This window comes from Sminthopsis crassicaudata, chromosome 4, assembly GCF_048593235.1.
Source record: "Sminthopsis crassicaudata isolate SCR6 chromosome 4, ASM4859323v1, whole genome shotgun sequence".
Taxonomy (NCBI): Eukaryota; Metazoa; Chordata; class Mammalia; order Dasyuromorphia; family Dasyuridae; genus Sminthopsis; species Sminthopsis crassicaudata.
Window position 1 is genome coordinate 57,390,418 of NC_133620.1, and position 15,948 is coordinate 57,406,365.

Consider the following 15,948-nt stretch of genomic DNA (forward strand, 5'->3'; position numbering starts at 1 on the left):
ATATGAAGAGATTTGTTATGGGAGATAAAATGACTTTCACATGGTCCTACAAATAACTGTCAGAGGCAGAAATTAAACTCAGATTTTTTTCTGTTTTCAAGTCCAGTATCTATCCACAATGTCACACTGACTCAAATGAATATAGTCATATTTCATGTGAAAGCAAAGGCATACTCCAACAATTATTTTTACTTTCTTATTTCTATAATTTAAAAGAATGTAGCACAGATTAATAACTATGATTTCTATTAACCCAAACCACAATTATCTATTATTGGAATAATGATGTTTAGCCTTCTTTGATATGTAGGTATTTGCTGATGAAATAGCCAGGGGCTATTTTTGAAGTTTCAGCAGTGTAGAAAACATGCTGAACTTGGAGTCAGAAGTCATGGCCTCTAGCCCTCATCTGTCTTTTTTCACCTACTATAACCCTATATAATTTAAATTTCTGAACCTCAGTTTGCATACTTATAAAAAGGAGATTATCCATGAAAAAGTAGTAGGCACCTACTAGGTACCAGGCACTGTGCTTGGCACTGGGGATACGGTACCTACTCACCAGGAGATTCCTTCAGATGGAGGAGCCAGGTCTGTGTGTGATTAGATCCAAAATCAATGTAAAGTGAATCAATTCCACTAAAGATAAAAGCATTGAATGAATACAGGCTACTTTGGGAGGCAGGGTGCTGTTTGGTGAAGGATCAGGAAGGGCTTAAAGATGGTACTTGAACAGTATCCTAAAGGAAGTCAGGAGCTCTTTACAGTAAAGGTAAGGAGGGCAGAAGTTCCAGGGGCAGGGTGGCCAGTAAAGCCTCCAGGATGGCAGCTGGGGTACTTTACGTGAGGAATAGAGAAAACATGCTCATCACCTTGCCAGATAGGATGGGACATGGGAAATGTAGTTGGAATCCAATTCCACAAGCATCCATTGGGTATACCCATGGTGTGAGACTCTAGGGGGACAAAGGGTAAAAGCTAAACCGGCCCTAATCTCCAGGAGCCTACCTTTTGCTGGGAGCAAACCTGTCTACAGAAAAGTATACAAGTAATGTCAAAGGCAAAAGCACTACTCAGGGGGAGAGGGAGAGTCAGCAGGAGGACTCTGTGGGAGGTAGTGCCTGGGCTGTGTGGGGTTGGAAGGCAGCCTAGCCTTCACAAAGATGGACAAAGGGAGGCCGCTCTCATTCTGGACAATGGGAACCCGCTCTGGGGCCCAGTCTTGATTGGGAAGTGCAGGAGCACACACTCAGGAGTCCCACTAGGTCAGTGACTCCTATTCTACTCTGGCCATCCTCCAGCCGCCAGACCTACACAGACCATGCACTGGGAACCTTAATCTACACAGCTTTGGAATGCCAACCGATAAACTCTTACCTATGAAAGCTGGTGCACGTGCTTTCCATTTCACCTGCTGCATGTCTTCCCGCCCCCTTCTACCTCTTGCTTTGAGAATCAAAATTAAATCAATACTGCCACTACTATTGGAATGGGCATTTCAATCAACTCTGATGTGCTTCCATGGAGCTTGACATTCATGAAGAACCAGCAAAAGAGACTGAGAAGGTACAGGTAGGCAGATGGAAGGAAAATCAGAGGAGAACACTATCACAAAACTCTAGAAAGAAGAAATGTCCAGGAGGAAAGGGTAGTCAAATGTTATGGGGAAATCAGGATTGGGAAATGGGCTTTGAACAGGAGTTGAGTAAATTAAGAAAATGGGAAATCAGGGTATTTGAAAGAGCATCAATATATATTTTGAGGTTCCCTAGCAAAAGGCAATAGCTGGGGAAGGCCGAACAACTGTAAGTCACATAAAGAATTCATTGAAGAAGAAAGGAGCATGTCCTAAAGGTCAACAGATAACACCACCGAAGCTAAAATGTTGATACTTTGGGATGGTGAAAACCTTAATGGAGAAAAGGCTACTTCTTTGGTAAAGGGGGTAAATGGAGAATCTGTTGGTGGCAATGCGGATTGTGAGGTGGGACTCAGAGAAAGAATTAAAACTGTATAAATCTTTTAGCAGTTACTGTGAGTCCACCTTGTTGTTTATGAAACCTGTGGGTGAAACAAAGAGTACCTTGTAGCTAACTTAAGTACTGTTACTTGGATCCTTTACAAAAATGATGGGCCCATTTCACTCTCATCTGTGGAGAGGTCTAGGCAGGAGCTACATATTAAGAAATATTCTAGGATTTCCCAGAGGCAACTCTTTTAGAGAGGATGGGTAAAATATGATTCAAAGACAGTGAATGGCATATTAATTCCAAGATGGAATCTGGCCCACATAAACCCAGGGCTTGGGGTGTGACACATCACAAACAATCTCCACCTAAACCCCTACTCTGATGTTTCCCTGTGTCCTGAAAAGGACTCTGTGTTCTCAGAGTCAATGCAAGTGAAGTACAAGCTCTGGCAGGTCCTACACCAGTCTGGCAAAACTCTCTGGAGTATTAAATGTCTGTCATCTGAGTATTAGCTGAAATAATTTCAAAGATGCTCATCACAAACGGGTTCAAGGTTTGGCTACCTCATAATGAAGATTCTTGGAAACAAAATTCATATTAAGCCATCTACTAAGGCTTGTAGAAGTTGTGAGCAGGACCAATGGAGAAAGGATTTACATGATTAAAATCCCAAATCCTTGGAAATACTGTAGCGATAACAAGTACAAACATAAAAATAAACATTTGCTCATTTGTCTAAATCAAATAAAAAAATTAACCTTGATGATTAAAGACTGGATGATGATAGAGACTTGATATGTAGAAAACCAAAACTATAATCTTGCACTGCCACATGTTGCCTTAAATCTATCTTATCATCTTAGCACAGAAGCATCTTGATATTATTTTAAATTCTCCTGGAATTAGAGCAGTATAGAGTTGGGAAGAGATCGATGATGATCAGCTTCAGTGCTAGAGAACAAGCTCTATGGAATGAAGTGGTTCTTTTATAAACAATCTTGCTTCTAAAATTTTTCCATTTTAAGTCCTATGATAAAGTTATCAAACATTATTAGCATTCTGTCCAACTTTAGCTACTCTTTGCGGGTGTTGGCTAATATTAACTCCCTTTATCCCTCTTCCTATTTGTAAGGGAGGGAGAGAAATGAGAGTAGTGGTGAGTAAAAAAATAAGGTGAAGGTATTATATGAGTGGGACATAAAAGATAAATGTGGGATGAAAGTTCATATTCTTGTAGAACACACAAAGAAACGGAGAAGATTTAAGTCTACCTTTCTAGTTCATATGGAGTGGGGGGAGTTCTCCGCCTGCTGCATATCTCCATATTGCAGCTTGGTGTGCATGAGAGAAGGGACAGGACCATTTCCCGACTTGATTCAGAACACCCTTTTTAGTTGGCTGCTCAGCTCAAATCCAGTATATCCACAAAAGACTCAGACTAAAGATTTGCTTCCCTGGAAGAAGGAAGAACTCTTATGGGCTACGGGATTGAAGAAGGCCCTCAAGGCTCCTCTCTCACCAATGGCCATGTGGCCATGTACACAGGGCACTACTCTTTTTTGCCTCCATCCTATTTCACCTTTCCTGATCTCAGGTGGGTGAATATCTAAAAGAACAGGTAATCTTCCAAAAGTCAGAGGAGCCACCAAAGCTCTAGGAAATGGAGTCCATCCCCAAGTCTGCAGCAGCCATGTGCAAGGAAGGGCCAGATCTGAGAGCCTAACCCTGTCAATCCAGCACAGCAGAACACTGACCCGTTCTGCAAGGGACCTCATCCACTGGCTGGACCAAACTGGTGGGGGGTGCGTTAGCAGTCAGTCCTGTAACAAGTGTTTTATTAAACATCCACTATGAACCAAACTCTATGTGAAGCACCGGGAATACAAAAGAAGGGCTATAAAGAGAAAACAAAATGGGGAAATTCTCAAAAGATCACAATCTAACCAAACAAACTAAATAACTAAATGTTATTTATCCAAATACAGCTCTACCAGTGAAAATAAAACATAACTTTGAGCAATACTACAAAAGAGAAACAGACAGAAAGAGATAGACAAGGCACAGAAAGAGGGAGTTAAGAGACAGAGAGAGACCTGGGGAGGGAGCCAGGGAAAGAGAGATCACAATCTGATTAGGGAGACAATATGTACAAACAAGATGCAGCCAGGATCATCCGGAGATAATCCACAGAAGCAAGGCACCATCATTAAGGCGGATTAGGAAAGGCTTCCAGTAGAAAATGGGATTTTACAATGAGATGATTCAGGCTAGTTCCAATGGTTTAGTGATGAAGAGATCCATATGTACCAAGAGGACTTTGGGGACTGAATGTGGACCACAACATAGTATTTTCACTTTTTGTTGTTTGCTTGTTTTTTTTTTTCCTTTTTGATCTGATTTTTCTTGTTCAGCATGACAACTGTGGGAAAATGTATACAAGAATTGCACATGTTTAACATATATTGGATTACTTGCCATGTAGGGGCGGGAGTGGAGGGAAGGGAGGGGAAAAAAAATTTGGAACACAAGGTTTTGCGAGAGTAAATGTTAAAAACTATTTTTGCATATATTTTGAAAATGAAAAAAAAAAGCTATTATAAAAACAAAAAAAGAAAATGGGATTTTAGCTGGGATTTAGAGAAAGCCAGAATATGGAGATGAAGAGGAAGAATGTTTTAGCCCAATGAAAGTGCCTACAGTCAGGATATAGAATATCTTGCATAGGAATAGTAAGGAGGCCAGTGTTGCTGGATGGCAAAGAGCCAAATAAGGAGTAGGAAGATGGGAATGAGTCAAGGATGAGATTGTGAAGGGCTTTGCCTAACTTGATCCTAGAGATGAAAGACTGGAGTTTATTGAGGAGAATAAACTGAAATTTATTGGGCAGAGTCAGACTTAGGCTTTAGGAAGATCAATTTGTCACCTGAGGGAATAGAGTGGGGAGAGGCTTGGGGCAGGCAGATCTAGCATCAGGCATGAGGTGATAAGGGTCTGCACTAAAAGGTTGCCAGTGTCAGGGGAGATGAGCAGGTGTAAATTAAAAATACTGTGAAAGAAGAATTGACAGGATTTGACAATTGCATAGATATGGGGAGTAAGAAAATGGAGATTGCTGGGTCTGGATTCAAGAAGACTCATCTTCAAATCTTATACTGGGCTAGTCAGTTTACACTGCCTCATTTTCCTCCACTATAAAATGAGAGTAATGATAACACCTACCTCCCAGGATTGCCATAAGGATAAGAATGTGATAATATTTACAATAAGCACTTAACAGAATGCTCCACACAAAAGCCTTGGGGGGGGGGAGGAGAAAATGCCTTTTTTATGTTGAAGATGTCTTTAGGACATCCAGTTTGAGATATCCAATTTAGCTGTCAATAATACATGGCAGTTGTGGTCAGGGAATAACATTTAGTAATTTAGTTTGTTTGGTTAGAGTTGGAGTTGGAGTTGGAGATGCAAGAATTCAGATGAAGAGAAAAGTTAGTCCTGGATAAATAGATCATGAATGAATTCTTGGGAGCTAATGAGATCACCAAGTGAAACAGAACAGAGAGAGAGGGGAAGAGCCCAACCCAGAGCCCTGGAGGACACCAATGGTCAGTGGGTATGACCTCTAATCTGAGAAAGAGCAGTCAGGTAGGAGAAGAACCAGAAAAAAAGCAGAGAGAAGAGAGTATCAAAAAGAGGGCGATTAACAGCTACAGTGAGATGAGGGCTGAAAAAATGTTACTTTGGCAATTTAGAGATGAAAGAGTAGTGTCATTTTTCTTTATGCTTCAATTTCCCCCATCTTAAAAAAATAAGATGATTTGGCTTTTTGTTTAAAACTTTGTCACCAACTTTAATTTACATTATAAAACACTCTGTGACCTCTGGGCAAACAGTATCATAGAAGTTCAAAATCATTATCATCAAAAATAAGCAACAGACAAACCCTCTAAGGGCCTATTAAAGCCAATATTTTTAGAAGTCAAGAGATCAACAACAGTCAGTGAGCGCCACCTAATGTTCGACATGGATTTTAACAGTTGAAAATTATGCATTTTTATAAGTAGCACATAGCTCCAATTCGTTTTAGTTACATAACTCTGCCACAGGTAAAGATTTCAACAGCAAAGGCCATAACTCAGTATCAAACATTTAAAATATAACTATCTATATCGCCCCGCAAGCAGAAGACAATAAAAATAGTTGCCACTGTTTTCAGGGAAGGCCTTCACTGCAGCAAAGCAGCAGAAAGTATCCGTCTTCCCATTTTTTGTACACACACACACACACACACACACACACACACACACACACACACACACCGAAGTGGCCTCCCTAGTCTCACCACAAGGAAGTATCTAAGGCTACATCTGATCTTGGGGCTTCCAGACTACAGGCCCACCCGGCCTGCCCCAAGCTATTTACACAGCCCTAAACCCTTTTACCCCCAAACTCCATCCCCATCTGCCTTACAGACTGGCAATGGTGGCACTCCTGACAGTCAGTTATTGACTACCGAGTGCCACCATGCCAGTCTTTCAATTGCCCTTCTCTCTCCCCTCCTCCTTCCCCCACCTGCACTGAAAGTGTGGCCGAGGCTCTTCACCTACCCAGAATCTCTCCTATGCCCTCCCTCCTCTGGCACCTCACCATCATCGCTTCACCCCTGGAATATTACAATGGCCTGCTCCTTGTTCTCCCTGCTGCAGTCCATCTTTCCTCCACTCAGGTGTCCAAGGTCTGGCAAAGCCTCCTTCCGGGAGCTCCTTTACCTCTCCAGGAACAGATATAAAACCCTCTGTTTGGTAACCTGTCATTCCCCTTTGTTTCTAACACCTCATACCTCCACCCTGACCCACTCCCCTGTCCAATACCTGCATTCTCCTGCCCCCTAGCCTACTTATTTCCCCACCATCAGATGGACCATTTTTATTGTTTTTTTCCATGCTTGGATGGCTCTCCCTCCTCATCCCTACCCTAAAGTTAAAAATTAAGGGGTCACACTGGGAAATGAGTGTAAACTGTGAGCATTGTTTTTTTGTTTTGTTTTGTTTTGTTTCTCTTCTCAGATTATTTTTACCTTCCAAATATGATCCTTCCTTTGCAACAACAACAAAATTCGGTTCTGCACATATATATTGTACCTAGGATATACTATAAGATATTTAATATGTATGGGAATACCTGCCACCTAGGGGAGGGGGTGGAGGGAAGGAGGGGAAAAACTCAGAACAGAAGGGAGTACAAGGGATAATATTGTAAAAAAAAAAAAAAAAAAAAAAAAATTACCTATGCATATGTACTGTCAAAGAAAATGTTATAATTATAAAAATTAATAAAAAATTAAATTTTTTTAAAAATTTAAAAAAAGAATTAAGGGGTCAAGAGATTGGAGGTAACAGTGGGTTAGAGCTGCAAAGCAGAAGTGAATTGACAACTTGGGGTCAAAAGAGGGAATTTCAGAGCTGATGAACACTGGGAAAGGGTGCGGCGTTTGGGGAATGGGATGGCAGCTCGGGATGTCACCGCCTCTGTGTAGTAAGACAGGGTGAAGAAGGGAGTCACTGAGATGAGGAAGCGGAGGAATTGGGAGGTGAGGGGGGCTATGGGAATACCAGTAGCCACGTTGCCAGACTCTGTATGTGTATCTGACCCATCCATCCCACTCCTTCTGCAAACTGTTTCCAACCACCCCCACCCCCTCTCTCATCTCCAAGCTTTCCAAACCTTCTGAGCCCTTGCCTGCCCTACTCACACTCTGGCTCTGACTCACCACTTAAAAATTCTCCCTTGCTCCAACTGTTCCCCACTAGTCACTGGCCTCTATCTGGCCTCTCTCCTAAGGAAGCACCTGAGATAGCTCCTCCCTTTCCCTCCTCGGCCCCATCACTGCCCTGAGACTGCACTTTCCAGTGAATCCCAGGATCTCTTAGGTGCCAAATCAAACGCCTGGCCTCCGTCCCCATCCGTCCTGAGCAGCCCCGAGACTGTTGATCCTCCACTCCTTCCCTCTGGGGTTTTTGGGGGACAGGGGACTACTCCTTTGCCGGTCCCCTTTGCTGGCTTCGGACATGGCCACTAACCAGAGGCGGCTCTGTCCTGGGCCTCCTCCATTTTGATCCTTTTATGTGGACATCAGGTGGAATCTCACTCCACAAGTCTAAAATAGGCCTCGTTGACGCTGCTTTCCCCCCATGTGAAAGTCTGGGGCTCACTGCGGGGCTCGGCTCAGATCCAACGCGGGACCTAACACCTCACCACCTTAGCTCGCTGCTGCCCGCTAGGGCCAGCCCGCTCAGCCATCTGCGCAGACTCCTTGCCTCCGGCGTAGCGCATCCCTCTGCCTCCGGCGTTGCTCTGGCCACCCCTCCCCCCTCCGCCCATTCTGTACCCAGAGTTCCGGCACCAATGAAAGGTCCTCGGGCTGGCCCTGAGCGTGCTGCCTTTCCTTGTGGTGGGCACTGCCCCTTCCGCACACTCCGGCGGGCCGCAGCTCTCTCCTCACGACCACGTGCCTCCTGGGCGGCTTCGGCGCGGGCTTCCCTGGCTTTTCAGGGCTCAGCTCACGAACCCCTGCTGCCCGAGGCCTCTCCTGGCCCTGCGGGCTAACGGCCTCTCCTGTCTACACTCTCCCATCCAGTCGGGGTAGATCTCACATGTGAGCAGCCACTGAAATGCTGTTTCCCTCCTGAGAGCGTCCGAGGCGTGAGGCAGGGGCAGTGTCTTCCTGTGCCTTGGTGGCCAGGAGTGGATGTGCAGTCAAGGCTTTCCACAGGACTGCCACGTTCTGCGCCGCCCGAGAGGAAGCCACGGCTGCTTCCCTGCCTGCACAAGGCACACTGCTTATGAACTTTTCCCAAGCAGCAGAACTGGTGGTGATCACAAGATACCATGACAGAGAAGATCTGGCCAACACAAATCACAGAATCTCCGGAAGTTGGAGGGACTTCAGAAGCTATTCAGCCCAACTGGTATTTGAAAGGGAATATGCTCTGTAAAATAGCTGACACTTGGTCATCCAGTCTTTCCTTAAAGACCCAAGTTCAAATCCTGCCTCACTTCTAGCTATGTGACCTTGAGCAAGATGTTTAAGCTCCATCTGCCTCAGTTTCTTCATTTATAAAATGGTGATAACAGGCTTTACCTCCCATGTTTATTGTGTGGATTTTGAGATAATATTTGTAAAGTGCTCTGCACACCTTAAAACATGTTAACCTTTCCTTTTTTATAACTCACCCAAGTATAGAGTTTAAATTGAATTAAAACCTACAAATTATATCCAATACCTTCTGTTCAAATTAGTAGCAAGTACTGCAAGGTACGCGCAAAGGAAAATGGAGAGTTGTGTGGAGTTAGTTCTTTCTAAAAGTTATATTTGGAAGTTGAACCAAAGTCTAACTGAACTAGAAACTAAAGGGTGACATAACAAAAGCACAATACCACTTAAAGCCATTTATTGAGCTATCTAATTTAATAACAAAAATATGAGAATTCCAACTGGGATTTCTTTGCTTTCCCTTGTCCTATCCGTAATCTAGGTGACACAGAAAATATATAAAAGACAAAGGATGAAAAAGGGAGATGAAGATAAAACAAGATAAAATAAGTCTCAATGATCTACATTGTAGATAATAGATGACCAATTCCTGAATAATAGTTTATTTTAAAATTCCATGTTAAATATAGAGAAATTTTTAATTTTACAATTTGAGTAACAGTTTTTTGTGAAAAGAAAATCAGAAAAGAAATAAATATTTTTTAAAAATTTTAAATACTGTGCAGGCGTAGCTAAACAAAATGAATACCAAAAAAAAAAAAAAAAAAAAAAAAAAAAGTGAAAGGGTCTCTCACATTCTGAATAGGACCTAACCTGTGCTATATGAGACCTAGATATCCAAATGTAAATGCTCCTTCTCTACTCTGGAGGTTGGATCAAAGAATCAGCAATTCTTTCTATCATACCTCTGAGCCCCCAAACAGAAAAATAATCTGACAAAACAATGTTTAGGGGCAGCTAGGTGGCGCAGTGTATAGAGCACCAGCCTTGAATTCAGGAGAACCCGAGTTCAAATTTGGTCTCAGACACTTAACACTTCCTAGCTGTGTGACCCTGGGCAAGTCACTTAACCCCAGCCTCAGGGGAAAAAAAAAAAGAGAGAGAGAGAGAGAGAGAGAGAACAATGTTTAATGTTAAATCCTTTTTTCTCCATAGCCTTCTTGTTCTCATCCCCTCCCCCCATTTTCAAAAAGTACAGATCAACTAGCAAAAACTTATGGTCAATACTACTTAGAAATACAAAATAAACATTTGAAACTACTTAGACTTTCCTATGCTCAGGAGGAAAAGCTTGGGACTACTTACTAGGAAGCCCAAGGGGAGAATGGAAATACAAGATTACTGCCTTAAGGTCATAAGAGTTAATATCCCAACTTTTCTCCCCTTATTCCTTGAGCCCAATCTGCTTCAGAAGCCTGGCTCAAAGGGAGAGGACTCATTTTTGATGGTGGTGATTCAACACCAGTCTCATAGCTTCCATTTCTCCAGCTATATGTATCATTTTAGAATGAGTCTCTCACCTAGAATCACTGAATTGACTTTTTAAAGATCACCCAGAAGCTTTTCTGAATCACTTAAGGGACTTTCTAATACTTCATTAGGCAATTACATAGAAGAGCTGGAATTTTATAGTTTTAATATCTTTTTATTGAGGTCCTTTCTCTCTGATTATGTCTAAGACAGACCAACTCCTTCCCATAAAAATGTATGTATATGCAAACACAAAATAGTACACCTACAGTAGAGGACCAGTGAGAGATCTTAACAGGCTGCTCCTGGAGGAAAACAAGAATTAATGCCAGGAAAACTGTATCCCTAAGGGACTAAAGAAAGCTTTCCAAGGCAGAATGATGAATATGGAAAGATGTTTAGAAGAATTGCACATGTTTAACATATATTAGATTACTTTCTGTCTAGGAGCAGGGAGAAAGGGAGGGAGGGAGTGTGGAACACAAGGTTTTATGAGGGTGAATGATTAAAAACTATCTTTGCCTGTATTTGGAAAAATAAGTTATATTAAAAAAAAACAAAAAACTATGTAAAGCTGCCCAGGAGAGTACCAGTCTGAGATGAACATAAAATATCCATTTTACAGTCTATAAAATTGTTTTCTTTTTTAAGGGGAAGTATAAGAAGATGTGTGAATATGTTGGGTTCTTTGTAGTTGTCTTTGCAAAGCTGTGAATGGGATTGACTGGACGAAGCTTTCTCAGCTTATGAGACTAAGTCATGCTATTCCCAGAGCTGGGAGATCAGGCCTTAGACTTTAGGTCCAAGAAGGACCTTGGGAAGTCACATGATATCTACAGGAAGTTACAAGAAGTGACATGACCCGTGGGAAGCTGACTACATTGGTGACCATTAGTCAAGGATGGTTACATCCTTTTAGTCTATCTAATGAAAAGATTTGGGTATTTTCCTATTTAACTGGGTGTTCTACTTCCCCCTGGTCAGGTTCACAAGAACATGGCTCCCGCCTGGGAGCTGGGATGGGTCTCTCCCTGCAGGAATTAAATAAACATTTTCTATTTGTATCTGAAGATGTCTCTAATTAGTTAATTTGGGAAAGAACCTATGAATTCTTTATGTCTTGTGCAGTTTCTTCAAAGAAAGAATAAATAATTGTCTGGTACCTAGTATCTATTGTACATTGAGCACCTTTTCTAGAAAGGATTTTCACCCACCTTTTAGGAGAAAACTTGGATATGGCAAGTGGAAGCTTAGTTCTAAAAATGTTCCTGGAATCTCAGAGTAGAGTGGGGTCCTAGAGTGAAATAGGTCACCCTTGGGATCAAACTAAACCATGCAGGACTGAACTTGAGGTTATGGGGACTCAAAGTACTTTGTGGAAGGTGTCTACAGACCTGTAGAGAATATATTTGGAATCTTATTCTTTTTGAAATGGATATGATTCAAAACTGAAACCCTCAGCCCACTGAGTGAGAGGTCACCTAATCCAATCCCCTCAATTCACAAGTAAAAACAATAAAGCCCAGGAGGTAAAGTAATTTGCTCCAAATCACACATTTAGGAAGTCATGCAGGCAGGACCTCTGATTCCATCCAGAGCTCTTTTCCACTGCATCACTAATGCCATAAATAAATTGTCATTTTAAAATTACATATGGAAAAAAATGGATTACTGAATGTCAATATCCATTTAAAAATAAAGGAATGTGGAAAAGGCTGAGCAAATAATGAGAGATCACAATGGAAGCATTTAGGAAAGGTCCTGTGTGGGATGTAGAAGACCCTTACCCAAAATGACTACTCAAAGAAAACTCAAAATAGAAAACAGAAAGGTTGTTTATTAAACCTCCAAAGAATGAACCATCCCATCATGAGATAAGGGAAAGAGAAAGCTCTTGGTAAGAGGGCTAAAGAAGTAGTAAAGATACATAGCTTTTATACAAGAAATTACATCACAAGTAAGAGAGCATTGAGAAGGGGAGGGGGAGGCATCTAATTGGTTGTTGCTATTTGAAGAGATTGGAATGGAAGGTTTCTGTTTCCCTGAAATCACCTGATTTCTAGGAAACAAAATCAGGTCTTTAGGCTTCAGATAATTAAGCAGACTGTAGTCAAGCTAATAGACTAAATATTGATAAATGTCAAATACTGATAATGTCATCAGTTCAAGTTAAGTAAATATGTTTATAGTTGGCCAAGGCTCAAGTAAATATGGGCCTGCACATATTATACAGGTCATAGGGGAAACACAGAAATAATAAAATAAAATACAGAAAAAGAATTCACATATTCCTATAAGTTCTTCACCTTATCTCTCTATTCCACACAGTCCTTAAAAACACAAACACCACAGACAAGTAAGAAAAGATAAGGAGGTTTGAATAGTTGCAATGTCATTTAAACATTTTAAAGGTAAACCATATGAAGTCCTTCCTTTGTAATAACTGTATGACGTTCTTTCTGCTAAATCCTACAGTGCTGTTTCTCATCTCTCTCTGCTGTTAGTGTCTCATATCTCAACAGGTTATGTTGTACTTATGTAAGGATTTTTTATTGTGTATCTGCTTATTTGTTTATGTATTACGTCCTCCCCTAGAATATAATCTTTTTGAGGGAAGGGGCTGTTTTGTTTTGTCTGGATATCTTCAGGACCAAATATCAATCCTTGTACATGGCTGACATTTAATTGAGCCAATTATATCAGGAGAGACATAAAGTGGATGTTTGATGCTGTGTTGATAAATGTCCAGAGCAGAGAACCAATAAAAAAGGAACAGTATAGGAAGGAAAGAAAAAACATTTGTTAAGCACCTACTTTGTGCCAGGTATTATGTTAAGCACTTTACAAATATTATCTCATTTGATCCTAACCATAACCCTGGCAGGTAGGAGATATTTTTGTCCCCCCAGAGAGAGGCAAATTGAGGTTAAATGACTTGCCCCCGTCACAAATCTAAGGCTGCATTTGAATTCTTCCTGACTCACCATTCCTTGCACTGTGCCATCTTCAACAATCTACAAATCATCTTGTTTTCAAAGGACACTGATGAACTAAATCAAGTCTAGAACATTTCAGAGCTTGCTAAATGAAATTCATTATCATTCAAAAGAGTTCAACCTGATTATATGAACTTTTAAACACCAAATGGATGTCATTATCAAAGGTAAATACATTTAAAAAGATACAAAATGCCAGCTTTCACCACTATTTATACATCAAACAACTGTCTATATAATAAAACATATTCCCTAAGTTTTCTCTTTTGTTAAAAGCCTTGCTACCTTTGAACAAGGCATGACTGCCAAGCTTGAATGAGCTGCTATCTTCCCAAGTGAAGAGGCAGCTGAAACAGCAAACAGAATGCTGGTGCTGGAGCCAGGACAGACCTGAGTTCAAATCCAGACTTACCAAATACCCATCAGCTGGGTGACCCTGAGCAAGCTATCATATGGTCTTGTTTCCTTTCTGAATCACTGTGGACTTATTCTTATATCATACAATTATATGATAAAGGCCACAATTTTATAGCTAGTTAGCTCTCCTGAACTCAGTTTCTTCATCTGTAAAATGGAGGTTGTAAATTGTACCTCCCCTCTGGGGACTATGAGGATAAAATGAGGGATATGTAAAGCATTTTGCAAATAATCAATAAATGTCTGACTATTAAGAAATGGGACATGGATCTAGTAGTTAATCACTATATTAGCCTATAAAGTAAAGACTTTAAAATGCTGAAAAACAGATAACTAAAAATACATGCATGAAAGAACCATATGAAAATTCCATCCGCATCCAGTAAGAGAACTATGGAGACTGAATGTGGAAGAAGTCTAGTTTTCACCTTTTGTTTGTTTGATTTTTCTTTCTTATGGCTTTTTCCCTTTTTGTCTAATTTTTCTCATACAACAAAACAAATATAAAAATGTTTAAAAGGATTGCACATGTTTAACCTATATCAAATTGCTTACTGTCTTGGGGAGAAAGATAAAAGAGGGAGGGAGAAAAATCTGGAACACAAAGTCTTACAAAAATGACTGTTGAAAACTATCTTTACATATATTGGCTAGCTGTGTGACCCTGGGCAAGTCACTTAACCCCAATTGCCTCAGGAAAAAAAAAAAGTACATATATTTGGAAAAATAAAATACTATTGAGAAAAAAAACCAAAGAGCCAGATGACTATAATTTCCACCTTCTTTTGATTAAGATAAGCAGTGACCTTCAATTAGATCATTTACATACATTTACATACATCATTGCACAGATATAGATACTGTTTCTCATTTCATTACATAGTTACTCTCAGGCTGGAATAGTCAAGACTCCCATGATGCTCTTCATCTGGAAAGAGCTGCATGCAGCCAGTGGTACAGCGGAGATGTTGTAGTTAGGAAGATCTGAGTTCAAATACAGCCGTCGGTATTTTTGGCCCTATGACTTTAGCAAGCCACTAAACCTCTGTCTTGGTTTCTTCGTGCGTAAATCCCAGGGATTTCATGAGTATAAAACGAGAAATTGGCAAAGCGCTTTGGAAATTTTTGAAATTAATCAAAGGTAATATTTATACAGGGCTTTAAAGTTTGCAAGAGCTTTACCAATGGGCACTATATAAATGCACTATTTATAAACACAGCCGACAGCCAACTATTCCAGAATCTAGTGCTTGGATGAGGGATGCTGTCAAGAGGCGTAGCATCCCTGATGCTGGGGCGGGCTGGGGGCAATGACAACAGGGTAGCCAGAAACTGCAGAGGCAAAAAGGCCAGCAGCACAGCTCAAGCCCCGGCCAATCCTGCTCCCCAGGAGATTCCCCATGACGTCATCTTCCCCTCTACTCCCTCCCCCCCAGGGAGCCTGGGCGCGTCAAAGAGGAGGGATAGTGGACAGAGGAAATTGGCTAAGACCAGGGCGGCTTCCTCCCACCCATTCGTAAGCACTTGGGGAACCTGGATGTGGTGAGGGACAACATTCCGAGGTCTAACGGGAGTTGGGGCTGGCTCTCTCAGCACTCACCATGGCGTCAAGGCCTCCAGTACCACGAATATACTAGTCAGTTACCGCGCAGGAAGCTCTCAACGTATTTCAAGTTTCCAGGTTACTCTGGCAACCAAACCACGCCCAGGAACCTCTACTAGCTCTTCTTTCATCCCCTTCCTTCACCCCGCCCTTTCACAAGGCTTCTAATCGGTCAGTCCGGTTGAGGCCCCGCCCCCTTCCTTCATTTGCCCTCCCCTTCCACGCTGTCGCTCTAGGCGACGCGACCCCACCCTCCAATCGCAAACAACCTCACTTCGGTTTTATACTTGAGTGACCCGGAAGTGAAAGATATTAAAGAATCGGAGAAATAAACATCCCATCAAGTATTATTTTTGACAGTTATTTTTTTCTAGTTTCCGTGACTGATGCCCCATGCCCTTGTCATCCGATTTAAATATACACTTAGAACAACATCCAAAA

The 15,948-nt window shown here is 41.4% G+C and overlaps 1 protein-coding gene across 4 annotated transcripts in view; it reads right to left on the reverse strand.

The window, feature by feature from the left end:
* NME7 (NME/NM23 family member 7) overlaps positions 1-15,926 on the reverse strand; it is a 155,739-nt gene extending 139,813 nt beyond the window's left edge. The window contains exon 1 of one of the 4 annotated variants that reach the window (XM_074308297.1): positions 15,505-15,926. In XM_074308297.1, the coding sequence (XP_074164398.1) occupies positions 15,505-15,507 (3 nt within the window). In that variant the 5' untranslated portion in view covers positions 15,508-15,926. Of the gene's footprint in view, positions 1-8,047; positions 8,334-15,504 lie in introns of those variants that run through there. The other 3 variants (XM_074308299.1, XM_074308296.1, XM_074308298.1) reach the window with 3 other exon arrangements.
* Positions 15,927-15,948: the final 22 nt, after the last annotated feature.